This window comes from Myodes glareolus, chromosome 23, assembly GCF_982192425.1.
Source record: "Myodes glareolus chromosome 23, mMyoGla1.1, whole genome shotgun sequence".
NCBI lineage: Eukaryota > Metazoa > Chordata > Mammalia > Rodentia > Cricetidae > Myodes > Myodes glareolus.
In genome coordinates, this window is record NC_142048.1 from 51,624,852 (window position 1) to 51,640,033 (window position 15,182).

At 47.0% G+C, this 15,182-nt stretch overlaps 1 protein-coding gene across 2 annotated transcripts in view; it reads left to right on the forward strand.

Moving 5' to 3' along the window:
* The first annotated feature begins 2,639 nt into the window (after positions 1-2,639).
* The window catches only part of Csmd1 (CUB and Sushi multiple domains 1), a 1,511,659-nt gene continuing 1,499,116 nt past the window's right edge, over positions 2,640-15,182 (forward strand). For both annotated transcript variants that reach the window (XM_087901170.1, XM_087901171.1), the window contains exon 1: positions 2,640-3,066. In XM_087901170.1, coding sequence (XP_087757296.1) covers positions 2,982-3,066 — 85 coding nt within the window. In that variant the 5' untranslated portion in view covers positions 2,640-2,981. The remainder of the gene's footprint in view (positions 3,067-15,182) is intronic.

The following is a 15,182-nucleotide window of genomic DNA, read 5'->3' on the forward strand; positions in this document are numbered from 1 at the left end:
GTTCGAGCCACTTAAATCGGAAGGAAATAGCGGCTTTACAAGAACTCAGAGCCCAGAGAGGGGGACAATCTAGGCTGCTAACAACTGTCTTCATCTACATCCTGATAGTATGAAGAGCGCAGGTGTACCCTGCAGGGGCCTTCTGAGAAGGTAGGTGGCTAGAGAGGAACATGAGAAAGAGATTTTCATTTGGCTTCCCAAGCCAACTCTAGCAAGAAAATCAGAGCACTAGATGGCAGCAAAGCCCCATGATTTCCTTCTGGGTCGCTTAGTGCCTGAGAGTCTGGGTGGGGGAAGCTTCCCAATATTAACACAGACACAACCACATTCCCAAATCAGCCATTCTTCCTGGATGGCCTTCTGTTGTATTCTCAGACTTAGGATCAAGTCGCAATTAGGCAAGGTAACTTCCAGGTACAGAATCTTTCTTCCTTTTTGACCTGAAGCATTGATTGGGACTGTTATTGCTCTATGATATTACTCCAATAAATTCTTGGCACTCAAAGATAGCAGAAGTGTTTTTTAATGATTATGGGTTTGAGATAAAGTCTCCCTGTGAAGTTCTGGCTAGATGGCATCTCTCTTTCTCTAACAGGCTAGCCTACTTGAAGTGATGCTCCTGGCTCCATCTCCTGCCATTATAGGTCTGCATCACAACTGGTCTGCAAGAGAAAAGGCTGCTAAGCACTTTGCCGTGAGGAGACCATCCGATCTTGAGACGACAAGATTTCAGGATTCTGTGCAAAGGTGTTTGATTTCTCAGGTGGCGCTCAACATTCCTGACTGGGACCCTAACAACTTGAAGCCAGCTGTGAGTCCCTGCACAAGGTAGTGAGATCTGGAAATGGTTTTTAATGGCAGAAATCCTTCTTGGTGACATGAGTCATGAGGGGTGGCAAAAGAAAGACAGGACACCGTTTCTCATGGGGGACTTCAGCTCTGCTGCTCCTGAAGATCAATGTGTGCTGAGGGCGGGGCAGAGGTGAACTGTTGGAGCTTCTCATGGGTCTTGAAAGGCATTATTTTATTCACTTCTTAGAGTATAGATAACATCTGGGAGGTGACTTAAAGTTCACACAGGAGGTGTGGCCCTTTCCACTCCCTGTCTACAGCACACACTGAGGACACACAGGGAGCTATCCAGATTAGAGAGTTATTCTGGAATTTTCACTCTGGGAATAAGGGAAGGGCAATAAGAAGATTCTCCACAAGAAATCCAGTCAGTTCCAAGAAAGCCCCATGATTTTTCCCAGGGAGTTCAGCTCTCCAGAAGAAGGAATGCAGGTTGCTTAAGGGCTCTGGTTGCTCTTGGAAGGCCAAGTGACAGCCAGTAATTCCACATCCCCATAGTCACCATCATGCCATCATGTGATCTATGGGCTACAGATACAGGACGGCTCTAGAACATTAACATTGAGTGTGGTGTGTTGTGACTCAGTCCTTGACAGTGGACACAATGCTGGTGCAACGGTGTTGCCCTCAGCCTGCCTCCAAACACCATGCTCATTCCTTGGTGTGGACAATACAGGGTCATCATGGGATAGATGTCCCTAACGTGAATGCATGAGATGTCCATGTCCCTTTCATCCCATCCTCTAGAATTCACTATTCCTTTCGGATTAAAAACGGCACGTCCTTTAAAGGTGTCGCTGAGAACGCTAGGCTTCATCTATGGTTTGGACTTTTCCCTTAACCCCCAGCCTTTCCCTAACACCGTGTCTCTTCTGTGTATGCCAGTAGCTGTAGTAGACCTGCTTCTCAGCAGCTGCTCCTGGCTCCTCCTGTTGCCACTTTGAAGGCTGGGGACGGGGCGGGGCGGGGCGGGGCGGGGAACTTCCCGAATTCTGGACTAGATGTTTGGGTTCACCAGAGGTGTGCCAATTCTGCTTTTACAATCAGAACAGGGCAGCAGACTAGTAGTTCACCCTCATTTTGACTTCCACATAGAGCTGGGGTTGGTATGTGGGTAGCCCCAGCAGGACTCAGTGAGCTGAGGAGGGCACTGTCCGTCCGTGGCTTATCACAGTTGTAGACAGTCACCTTGTTAAAGGTAATTTACAATTTCTTGTTAAAAGCACCTTTTTCTCTGCCTGTTCCAGTCACAGCTGGGCCCATTCTTTCTCCACCTGCATTTCTTTCCTAACTTAGGCAGAGGGCTGCTTCTGGTCAACAGAGAGACAGTCCAGAGGATGGGGGCGGGCCCCCGTCTGCCCCTACAGAGCCCTCAGGCTGACTTGCGTGGCCAATTGTATGGTTTCTCCCCGTGCTCGGCGTGGGCTTCTCGCACTTGAGCGCCCAACAAGTCTCCGTGCTCCAGCCAGCGCGCAGCCGCGACTGAGGCCAAACGCAGAGCAACGGGAGCACGATGTGCTGGGCCCCAGAGCCCTAGGCCGGGCTGAGCCCAGGACTGCGCGGTGCCAGCCTCCTTCCCCTCTCGGTGGGTAGGATGGTTGAGTCCAGCCGCCACGGCAGCGGCTCCTTGCGCCGCTAGCAGCCTGTCTTTGGCGCTCGCTCCCCGCCTTCCTCCCGCTCCAGCCCGGCGTCCCCCCCCCCCCCGCGCCCCTCCCGCACCTCCCACTCGCTGGCTCTCTCTCCAGCTGCCTCCGCTCCAGGTTGCTCCGGGCTGCGCGCGCTCCTCTCCCCGCCTCGCCCCCTCCCGCAGCCTCGCCGCCTTGGTGCCTTCCTGCCCGGCTCGGCCGGCGCTCGTCCCCGGCCCCGGCAGCCCCGGGGCTGCGCTCGGTCGGAGCATCTTCAGCCCCGCAGTGGCTCGGACCCGATGCTACGGGAGAGGAGCGAGCCCGGCGCGCAGAGCTGCGGGAGGCGTCGGATGCGCGGCCGGGCTGGGGACCCGGAGCTCTCGCCAGCTCGCCTTGCCCTCTGGTGATTACCGGGCTGTGTTTAGAGCCCGGTCTTTCCTTGGAGGAGACCGGCGCATCCGAGAGGAGCCATCCGTGTCGTGTGCGTGTGGAATATCTGCAGACATGACTGCGTGGAGGAAATTGAAGTCGCTGCTCCTGCCTCTGGTGCTAGTGGTTCTGTGCGCGGGGCTCCTCACTGCAGCTAAGGGTAAGACCGGCTGGCTCGGTACCGGGGAGACGGCCGAACCCTCGGAGGCCCTGTTTGCCAACGAGAGTGTCTGAATTGGGGACCAAAGGGGACCGAGCGGCAGGCACGGGCCGGGTGGCTTTCCACCAGCAACGCTGGGGAACACAGCGCTCGTTGCCGAGCTTCCATCGTTTCTTCCCACCCCTCATATGCCCCCGCCCCACCCCCGCCCTTCCTTCCCCCTCACTTGGGCTCAAACGACATTTCACTCTGTGCAGTGTGCTGTGGGTTGTCAAGGAGAAGAGAGCCCGACACGAGTTGAGCAGAGAGCTGTGCCTTGGCTCCTGGCGCTTGGTGGGCTTGGCGGGTCGCAGGCTGGGGTAGTTCCCACGACTTCTCCCCGGACCCGACGCACCTGGGAAACCAACTGGGCACCTTCAGCCTGGCAAAGTTCAAGATCTCTGGGCTCTGGTGCTATCAGGGAAAGCTCCTAGCTGACTGATATTTCCACAGCCTTACACCTCCTCACACCTCATTCCTCTGCTTCCCCTCCAAGGTACTCAGACTAGCTGCCTCGGCGAGGTCGCCCCCTTTCCTTCCCCGGACTTTGCTTCTTGCAAGTTGGAATACCTGGCGAGGTGGATGAAGCCAAGAGGGAGTTCTGCAGGGCTTTCATATAAGACCAGTTCTCTCTGGGTGCTGGGGCAGTCCCTGTCTTAAGTCTGTTCAACGGAAGGGGAAGGGTCTCTCTGGTGGTTCCTGGGGCTTTTGACTCAGTGAACTTGGCTTGCTCCTTGAAATGAGTTGGGGGATGTTTTCGCCTGAGTTTCTACAAGCTACAACCTCGGGCTGGCAACAGCTTGTGCGTTCTCTATTTTATGGGAAGCAGAGAAAGAAAAGAGGGGAGGGAGGAAAAAAGGAAGAGAGAGAGAGAGAGAGAGAGAGAGAGAGAGAGAGAGAGAGAGAGAGAGGAGTATTGATTGATTTTCACATTGGCAAGTACCTGCCCCCATTTCCTCACTCTCGCTCTCCTGTGCTGTTTCCCTGAGTGTCAGCTCCCTCCCTCACACTCCTGGACAAATCTATATCTGTATCTTTATAGATAGATTTTTTTCTCTTTTTCTTTTTAAAGGATGGAACTCAGTTTCGTAGGTTTTTTTTTTTTTTGACTCGTTTGTTCCCTCCTTCCTCACAAGCATTTCCCCTTTCCTCTCTTGACTATCCCATCTTCCTTACCCCAGTGATTCAAATTCAAGGGTGATTAAGAAGCAACAGAGGACTCTGTGATCTCCATCCAACCCACACCCGCCTGGAGAGAGCAGAGGATTCCAGGAGCGTTCGGGTTGGGGGAGACTTGGCCTCCTGGGGCTGGCCCCTTAGCCAAGCATCCTCTCCACAAAGGGTATCTGTGCAGTGCTCTCCAATAGCCCACCCAGAGAGATAAGTGGGTCCTGGTTAACTGGAGAGACAGGGTCGCTTAATTTCCCGAAGTTACCCGCAGATGCCTACCCTCTGACCATACACCCCACTCCGTCTAGCCTGGGCCTTCACCAACCTGCTGGCTGTGGAGGCTCCACTGGCCGAGCAGGATTAGGCTGGCAGAGGGCTCAGGTCACACCAGGCACGTTGAAGAAAGAGAGGCAAAGCATGAAAAATTGAGGGTTGTGCCCCCAAGCCCAATGCGGGCGTGTGTCCACGTTGGAAGCAGAAAAGATTCAGGACACAGAACCAGGCTTTATCGAAACAAACCCTTAGTGAAAATGATCCGCCTGTCATGTAACTATGCCAAACTTCTTACCCTTTCCTGCACTCTAAGATGATCTAGGGCAAGGCTCCCTCTTCCCTAAATCTGCAGCTCCCCCTTGGAGCGCACTCCCTGTTCCCCCGAGTTCTGTGCACTCCCCAGCTCCCTTCCCCCGCAATTAACAGAGGTTGCTGCGTGGAACCCACAGCCGCCTGCCCGGCTGCTTAATAATCCACACACGTGTGCGGGCCGATTCCGCCCCCACGAGGGTGGGCTGCTGCTCTAGGGGAGGCGGAGGAGGATCCGGGTGTGGATGGACAGGTCTTGGACAGAGGCTGCTTTGGCTTGGTTCAGGGACTTCAGGGTAGTAGCACGGAGTCCCGGGCCTGGACTGACAGCTGGAGAACAGAGTGCCTCTTGCGCACCAGGAAACCCGGTGGAGACCGTGAAAGCCAAAGTGAAGCCCAAGGTGCCGCCAGCCCCTGCGTTTTTGGTGCTGGGATCGAGAGCGCGCTTCCCTGCGCGCACGCGCTCGGTCCTAGCGCCCAAAGGGACTGGGACTCTGGTCGCCAAGATTTCTAGCGCTATTGTCTGGCCCACGCGGCAGTGGGTGCACGCTCCTTCATTAACCCCCTCAAGCCCAGAGCTGCCCCTCCTAGCACTCCTGAGGTCAAGAGCAATCCTTGTGGCTGTGTTGGCTGGCAGGAGGCTGGTGACGCCAGCACAAGAGTGGACAACAGGGTGCTGGCCGGCAGCTGGGGCAGGGTCGCAATTCCCCTTGTCAAGCCAAAGCCTGTGGGTCAAGGTCGGGCTTCTGCCAGGGGGTGTCGCCTCTAGGCCCTATGGCTTGGCCACAGGGTCCGAGGATGCACTGGCGCCTGCGCGGATTAGGGTCCTCCTCCAAGTAGCGCACAGACGGAGGGCACTGGGCCACCACTGCCCCTCAGCTTTTCCTGCTTGAGCCCAGGTGGCAAAGGAGTCCTGGAAAACAGGTTCAGAGTTTTTGATGCATGGGTCATCTTTCATGACCTGTTTGCAGAGTCTCGGAGGCTGGAGGCGCTGCAGTAGAGGTCGTTGGAACCCCCTTCAGTGCCCAAGCACCAGTTCAGAAAACACTGGGGGAAAACAGAAATTCCTGTTGATATTTCTTTCTTTTTGATTATTAGTGAAATAACGAGGGTGGAATTCTAAGTATGGTTCTCTTTTTGAAAGCACTACATTTTCTAGGAACCACGGGAAAATGAAGAAGGTTCTATGCTTTTACATTTGGTAAAAAGATGGAATAATTCATCCCAGGAAGCTCCCTTAAATTTGCGCCTCCAATCCAGGTTTGAACTTTTGCTACAGGCTGTTTGAGCAAACTTCCCTGCTCACCAGGGTCTTGGGTTCTTAGTTAGGGCAGTGAAGTTGGTCTTGCAGACTTTGCTCGGGACTCCAGCTGCAAGCAATCTCACCTAATGCTTGCCTGAAGGAGCCTCACCTGAGGAAGCTTGGGAGCACGAGGCAAGATTTTGTCAGGTGATTTGTTTCTTTGGTTGTCTACCTCCCCAGCAAAGAGATTTTAAAGTCCACGTCATCGAATTCACGCAGAAGCCATATAGAGAACTCAAGGAACAGGAAGGAATGTCTGCTTATGCTCCTGGGCTGTTATTCCTCTGAAAATTCCTATCACCAAGGTGCTAAGACCTTTAGTTTCCAGGTTCAGTTTCTTTAGGGCAGGGCCACTCTGATTTGGCTCCTGCTGCAGCCAGGATTTTCTGTAAATAAGAGTGCTCAAAACCACTCCAAATCTGCCCTGAACTGGTAGCAGATTGTTTACTCTCCTTGTATTCAAGATGTCCTCATCAAATCTTTTAACCTCTTTGCATTGTCAAAGGTAGTACTATATTATTGTTGTTGTTGCTATTATTATTATTATTTTAAAACTCAGATCTGTTTAGCCAAAAGCTTCTTACTGCTTCTAGAGTACCTATTTAGTGACAAGCTTGGGTTTTTAAGATCATAAACAAAGCATAGCAATTTATGGGACCAGAGAGATGGCTCGAGATGGCTCAGGGGTTAAGAGCCAGGAGCAGCTCTTGTTTTTCCAGAGGACAGGAGTTTGATTCCCAGTACCCACTTCAGATAACTTACCACTGTTACTGCAACTAAAAAGGGGTCCTACACTTCATTCTGTCATCCAAGGGCAACCATCACACATGGGATACTCAATATACATATATATATATATAATATATAATATATATATATATAATATATAATATATATATAATAAGAAGGGGGAATCTTCTGATGTCACAAGTTTGTCAAACTGGAAGATGAGAACAATGCCATCTCATTGGACACGTCCAGAGGAGGAAGGGCAGTAGTCCAGGGGCACTAGAACACTCCCCAATTCTAGGGCGCAAGCACCTTGCTACTGAATACCAAAGGGAGGGGCTGTTTTTATATTGGTTTTCATCTGGCCAACCATGCTTAATTGGAAGGCAGCACACCTCTGGCTTCCAAGTTCCTCCAGGCAAAACATCTCCTTCCCCAGGGCAAAACTGCCCCAGTCTGTCTCCAGTTTATTGCCTGAAAACCAAACCAACTTGGACGATGTCAAGAAAATGGTTCTGCATCCTCCCTGAAATAGCGCAACAAAGGCTCGGTGGCCACTTAGTGCTTATTGCTGGGGATCTAGCAAATCCACTGTAGACATTCTAAGCTGTCAAAATGCAAATGGCATATTAAACACTCCATGCTCTACTGAATTCTAAATGTGACTCTGGTAGTTTTTCTGCTGAGCTCATGGGGAAGAAAGCTGTTACAACTTGCATGTATGCCGCTGAAGCTATGTGTTCTCTTTTGGGCCTTTATTTTTTTTCTTCTTGTTGAGTTCATTTTCTTCTATGAATAATTAGATAACACATGCACCTAAAATGTGAGGCGGGTATGATTTTAACTTTGATATTACGAGGTAACTGCTAATTCACAGGAAGATGTGGGTAAGGACTAGAAATACATCTGCACTATTGGCTCCTTTGCTCTTGGCAGCATTTTGAAGACCCCATCGCCCATAGACCACCAGAGGAGTGACTTGAACTCCCGGATGAGGAGTGGTGAAGGAAGAAGCAGGACAATTTGACTGTGTCCTTGCCCTAACAATTGTATCAGTGTTGGATTTTTTTTTTGAATGAAGAGACTGATCTTAATGTACAAACCAATGCACAGAAATGCTTTTGGCTTTGTAGAAATCTATTAGTCCTAAAGAAATCAAGCCTCCGTTGATGCCTTCAGATGCATAGGCATGGTCCTTAGCTCTCCGAATACCTACTCCAAAGCCAAGCTATCAGTATACAACTCAAATACTCATCCTCAAGTGATTACAGATAAATTATAAATAAGCTGGTCTTTTCCACAGTGACTTCAGTATGACATTAAATGACCTTTGATTATGAATATGGCTATATTTAAGGGCAACTCTAGTCCCTGGTGTGGAGACTGATTGCGGAATAAATATCCTTTATTTGAATAAAAACACACAGAGAGATTGTAGAGCAATGAGTGGGATAATAAGAAATTGGAGCAGTTTAGGAACTTTCTGCAGATCATACAAACCCTGTTTATCTCCTAGTGGGTCAGTGTCTCCAGGTCTAAGTAGAAAGCAGCTCCTTTTGGTACTCAGCTGCCGTATTTAGGTCACTTACATCGGGTCGGGGTCTTCCAGGGAGGAAAAGGCCACCTGTGCGTTAGAGAACTTACCTGGTCCTCCTTTACGATTCTATTGAGCTCAGTAGCTTGAGTCACATGTTAGGTTACTTCCACCCACGTTGCTAACGCTGCACCTAGAACTGTTCCTGTGTATGACACAAAACAAAACACCACGTGGAGTCAAACGCACCTGCTTAAAGCAACTCTGGGAGTTTTATGTTTTTAGTGCATTTGAAGTTCATGAAGGCACGGGTTTAATATCATTCCATTGCTTGTCGTGGGGTAAGTCAGGGACAGTCTGTGGTATGTTTTAGGTACTGCCATGGACATGAGACCAAAGGACACAGAACAGGCAGGAGCCAAATTGTTGGCACCGCTTCTTCCAGGTTGTTTTTGCCAAGGAGTGACTTTGGGAATGTGATTCCAATCGGGGAGGAAAGATGTGGCCTACTGGTCAAGTGCTAACGGCATATTTCTTCATTTCGGTCTTTTGGAGAATCTCAACTGTAACAAATTCAGGACTATGAGGATGTGGGCTCTTCAGGAATAAAAGTCAGGCTGTGTGTGGATAATAAGGCAGGGCACGCCAACAGAGCTGTGATAACTTTTGAGAAATGTTGTTAGGGCATAGCTCTACTCTTTCCCCATGCCCATAGCATGGGAGATTTGGATGTTCTCATCAAAATTGATTTCACCTGAGAATAATTTGTGTCTGCCTTTGTTCAATTCCAATTTCTACACTTCGTCTCCAAGTGAGTCTTCAGAAGTGTGCGCGACATGAAGGCACGTGAGTGTGCCAGCAGCCCCCATTCACACCCTATTCTGATACAGAGAACACAACTGATCTCAAACTCAGAGACCCTATAATGCGGATGAGGCAGCAAGGAAAGCACAGCCGCAGGTCAGTCTATACAAATTCAGAGTTTACACCCCTTCATTATTCAGTAATAGGATGTAGATTAATTACATGGTAGATAAAAGATAGACCCCACCGTAAGTGCATATGGATTGCATCTGTTTGTATCCTGTCCCTTCTTTCCTTTCAATAAAAGGCTTGGTAATCTAATAACCTGTTCATTAACCCTCCAAAGGCTAATGAGCCCACACAGATTTCGACATGAATTTGCTGTGTCATGAAACTGTACAATTATTTCAGAGGATCCCTCTGCATCATCCATGCCTCCGTTATCACTCTCCATCGCCCGGTGCTGTTTAATCTTTTAAAAGTATGAATTTACAACAAAGCCCCAGCCAGAGCTCCTTGTCCACAGTGTTTGTATTGTGAACAGACTTCAAGGAATAATTATAGTCTTTCATGTGAAAATAACGTTGCAGGGAATTATTCTATACTTTTCCCATTACTGTTGAGTATACTCTGATGTGATTGGTGTTATGTAAGAAAGGGCTAAGTGTTAGATTAAGATTTGCATTATTGGAAGACTTATCCATAATGGTTTGCAAGCCTTTGAAATCAGTTGTGAATTCAAAGCACTTGCTTCCCTGATGCCTAGAGAATCCCTATGACTTTACTTCGAGAAATACGTTTCTCCAGTGTTTAACAGGAATCATCCCCTCTGGTCTCTTAGTTGGGAATTTGTTTCATGGGGCTGATATTTGTGGGCAGAATGGGGAGGAGTCTAGGCACCTACCCTCCGATAAACACACAAACTATGAGTTAAGATCATTTTTATTGTTTTTCTTTCTTCCTACTCTGACCTTCTCGCTCAGAGGGCATTTCCAATCCGTTCGGAGGTGTGAACTCAGTGTCCACACCCAACCTCTTGCTGCTGTGCATTTCTCATCCCCATGCTTATATTAAGGTAAAGATGGGTTCTCCTGGGAGGAAAGATACCTTCATGCTCTTCTCTCAAAGAATAGCAATGCAGGCCTGTATGGGGCTATCAGCAATGTTTGCTACTATGGTTCAAATCATTTTTTTTTTGTTAAGCTGTAAGGAAATTCCTATATTAACAAGTACAGTGCTGTTCTGGGCACCCAACACTTACAGGCTGTGTGGTTAGCATTTCTATGGGGAAGAGAGAACACGACTACAAAGGAATGGTCACATTTATAGGAAGAATTATCTTTTTTAAACTTTAATTTAAATAAATATCATTTAAATGTGTATTTGAACACAAATATTAGATATGTATATAATCTAGCATAGCAGGTGCGACAGGGCAAAAAGTGTATAGGTTCCTCCATCTTATATACTTTCATTTTCATAAATTTATTTATTTATTTATTTATTTATTTATTTTACATGCATCCATCATTTTTCCTCCCAGTCCCTCCTTACCCACCTCTTTCTCCCAATTCACTCCTCCTCCATTTCTGATTAGGAAAGGACAGGTCTTCTGTGAGTATCAATAAAACATGGCGCATCATGTTCAGTAAGGTTAAGCACGCTTCCCATGTATTGATGCTGAACAAAGCAACCCAGTATTAGGGTCCCAAAAGCCAGTAAAAGATTCAGAGTCAGCCTATTTCCTCTGTTAGGACCAATGTAGACAACAGTTAACACACATGCAGAGGGCCTAGGTCAGTCCCATGCGGGCTTTCTGGTTGTCAGTTCATTCTCTGTGAGTCCCTATGAGCCAAAGTTAGTTGATTATGTGTGTTTTCTTGTGGTGCCCTTGACCCCTCTGGCTCCTACAATCCTTCCTCCCTCTCTTATGCAGGATTCCCTGAGCTCTGCTTAATGTTGGCTGTGGGTCTGCAACTGTTTCCATCCAAAGCCTCTCTGATGACAATTGGGCTAGGCACCAATCTGGTCACTGGAGATGGCCAGTCCAGGCTAAGTATCCACTATTGCTAGGAGTGCTGGCTGGGGCCACATGAGGAATCATCTTAATTTATCATATAGTTTCTTAAAATGTAAATTTTTGTGTATCAATTATATATTTCTCATTCAGTCTCCTTCTTATATAAATATAATTACTGTGGAAATCTTCAAGTGAAACCTGTCAGAAGGATTTTCTTTTGTTTTAAGGGGTCATCTGTTCAAGTGATTGCTATGATAACTCCCTCAACCAATAACCTTTAAGATACCAGTCCACTTGGGCATGGTCTCTTGTATTATAAACACTGACATGAAGTTTGCTTGGTCTCTGTCTCTCTTGGCTGCTAAATTTGATTCCTGTTCCCTGTTCGTGTAGAAGACTGTGATCTGTGAGTCTACCCCTAGATAAAGAACCCTTTATTATTATACTCAATTCTGAGACAGTGTGGGACTACTTTATAGCATCCATTTATAAGTGATGATATATTATCATAGAAAAGTATGGCTTTTATTCACTTTTATTTTGATCTTTTGGAAAGTAAGATTAATTGTAAAGGAATACGACTATATATTTAGTGGTTGAAAACGATGTTTTTAGAAAACAACAGCAAAATTTATAATAGTTAAAATATTAAAAGCAATATTCAGGGAAAGTCAAGTGGGAGAAGTTGCTAGGGTTGCTATTGGGGGCAGCACTTCAGCTGAATGGCATTCTTAGGGATCTCTCTAGAACCATGATCACTGTCCATCACTGTCCAGGTGCAGTTTTCAGGATGTTGTGATCCTATAGGATGAACGTTGTGTATAAAGTCCCACATGTTGATTGGCCACGTTCTTGAGAAGAACTGTAGGGGGCATTGGTGTAGGCAGGGAATGATGGAATACCCCAAGCAGAAACACTGATGGGATACCTCAGACATAGGAGCTCTCTCTCTTCCCCTAGACTACATTAAGTTGCCGTTTGCCTTCCAGGAGCCTTCTCACTGCAGCAGGAAATGGACTCTTGACATAATTTGCATTGATCCCAACAGGAGTCTGGGAACAGAGACCTGGATGCCATGGCAACATTAGAGAGGAGAGTGTCCAGCAGGTGAAAGTTGTTGGGGACTCAAGGAAGTATGGGGTAAGGGAAGGGACTTCAAGCAGGTAGTGGAGAATGAGGGCCTTGCAAAGAGCAGGTAACATACAGCTGGAGGCCTTGCCTGTTACCACAGAGAGGTCTGGTTGAAGTGTGCAGTCTACACATGAACCAGTAAATATCAATGCTCATTTTTCACCATGGAAATTCACATGTGGCTCCTTAAAGTAGAAAGACCAAGGGAGAAGGTGAAAAGTAGGACTATGGTGAGACCATTCCCCAAGACACAGCGTGTGCATATTGGAGGCGTACTTCCTTCTCAAGCCTCTACGTGGTCAAGCACTTATTTGGATATCACTTATTTCTTGAGGGATACTTGATTTTGATAATTCCTTTATAGATTAAGACAAGTGGGGAGTGAGGTGTTAAAAGACAAGAACTCTGCAGTTTCTCGAGTCCTACATAAACTTCTAGACGACCCAGTGAACTTATCACATAAAGACTTCTTTAGGTCTCCACAGTTAGGTTCAGACTGATCTTCTAAGTCTTTCTCTCATGCCAGCTGCTGAGGTCTTCCGCAAAAACACGTGCACCCTACCTTGAGTTACGCTGGGATGTTTGTGTTTTTTGCTGTCTTTATTTCTTATCTGAGTTTGAACAGCTTTGACTCTACGTCTGGTTATGTCTCATTAGTAGACCACCAAACCCCCTTCTACTTTCTGTGTCTGTTATGCTTAGCAACCATTAGTCACTGCGCAGGAAATGACATCGGTAGGAACTTTGGGAAGATGCCCTTCTTTGCTGTTGGTTTTTGCATTTTTATATCTTTCTTTTTGCATTGGATCTTTAAGCATTGGGGGATACTGGGTATTTGATTTCCTGTGCCCATGCTGTTGCTTTAGTGAAAAGACTTATGAGGCAGAACACCTTCAGTGCATACTTTTAGTGAAAAGTGTGTTTTAACATTCTGTAGAAAAGCGAAGGACAGAAATGATGAGAAGTACCTTCAGTCTCTGCTTCAGTCACTACTCATGATGAAACGTGAGCTTGTCCATATAACCAGCTGTAAAAACATTAATCCAAGTTATGGTTTCTTCTTGCTTATTGGATTCATTGGGCATCTTCTAATGACTGTTTCTCTTTGTGTATCTGTAAGGGTTCAGAAGTCCTTGCATTTTTTTCTGTTCTGGTGACAATAATTTAATATTAGAACCTGTTCAACAGATATTTCAATCTACAATTGCCATTTGACCTTCACAACTATTTTATCTTTCAGCCTTTTAATTTAAAAGAATTACATAAGAGGATTATGCTCTCTCTTTGACAAATACAGTTACAGTATTACATTTTGGGGGATCTTTAGTGGCAATGAGATAATTAGGAGGAATGTGCTGTTAGTATATTGAAACAGCGATGGGTCTTTTGCTTTTAAAATATAAGAAAAGTAGTAAAATTGAAATTTGTCTTATCTCTTCCAGTTTTTATATAGATGAACAGTATAAGGTCTTTTAGAGAGAGTTGGTATAAAATAATATATAAAACATGACACAACAAGAAGAAGCAGCTGTCATTTCTTCTTTAAAGTGGGTTCTAGTAACCTTTGCTGTCTTAAGAACATAACCTATGTGCAGAGAAAGATGTATGTTCATTTCAGACTCTAGGATGCTTGCTGCAGACAGAATGAGACACTTGATGATGCAGCTTTAAGAACTATGCCCTTTTGTTGTCCACGAATAAGAAGGGAGAGAGGGACAGAAGCCAAAGGCAGTTATAGTAAGCACAAAGCTTCAGCACTACCCTGGTTTTTACGTTTTTCCTTTTTATAGGACCAGGCACTATGTGGAACAATTGGATAGGGGTTTGAACCGAAGACCAGGGTTACTTTCCATCCCAGTGGGACTTATTTAGCTAGCGTTCAGACGCCAGCGAGAGTCAGAAACATCTATGTCTCTGCTGTGGAAAATAATCTCTACACAGCTTAGGTCACTAAAAAGAGCCCCACCAAAGTACAAACAAAGGCTGATGGGGACGTCGGTGTCATCCGAGGCACAACTAGATGGTGGGACTGATCTAATGGGAGCTCACCAAGACCAGCTGGACTCGGAATGATGGAGCATGTGATCAAACCGGACTCTCTGAATGTGGCTGATGGTGGAGGCTGACTGAGAAGCCAAGGACAATGGCGTTGGGCTTTGATACTACTGCATGGATGGGCTTTGAGGGAGCTTTGTCTGTTTGAATGCCCACCTTCCTGGACCTGGGGGGAATGGGGAGGACCTTGGACTTCCCATAGGGTAGGGAACCCTGATTGCTCTTTGGCCTGGAGAAGGAGGGGGAGTGGGAGTGAGGGAAGGGAAGGGGAGGGAAGTGGGAGGAGGGGAGGAGGTGGAAATTTTTAATAATAATAATAATAAATAATAAATCAAAAAATCACTATGGGGAGTTGGCACAGTTCAGTTCCTTCTGTGGCAAGACTGAATTTCTTGGCTGGCTTTTGACCAGAGTTCACTCTCGGTTCTTGGAGGCCACTCAGTGTTCTTTGTTCTGTAGGGCTTTCCAATAAGACACCAGGCTGGAGAAGAAGAAGCAGGGGAGAGGAAGGGAGTAGAACTAGAGTTGGGCGAAAGAAACGGAAAGGCTGGGCAAGCTGTATAATGCATCCTTGTATGCAGTTCCACAATGCTGTGAAAAGAGCCTGCACTCATCCCTTATCCCACAGCATGCTTAGATGCAAGACAAGACTCACACTAGGTATAAATAATGGAAACAGGAGGCCAATGAGGGCTATTCAATGTATTTGCCCACCACTTTATTCTGGAAAAGTAAAAGTGTATCTCACA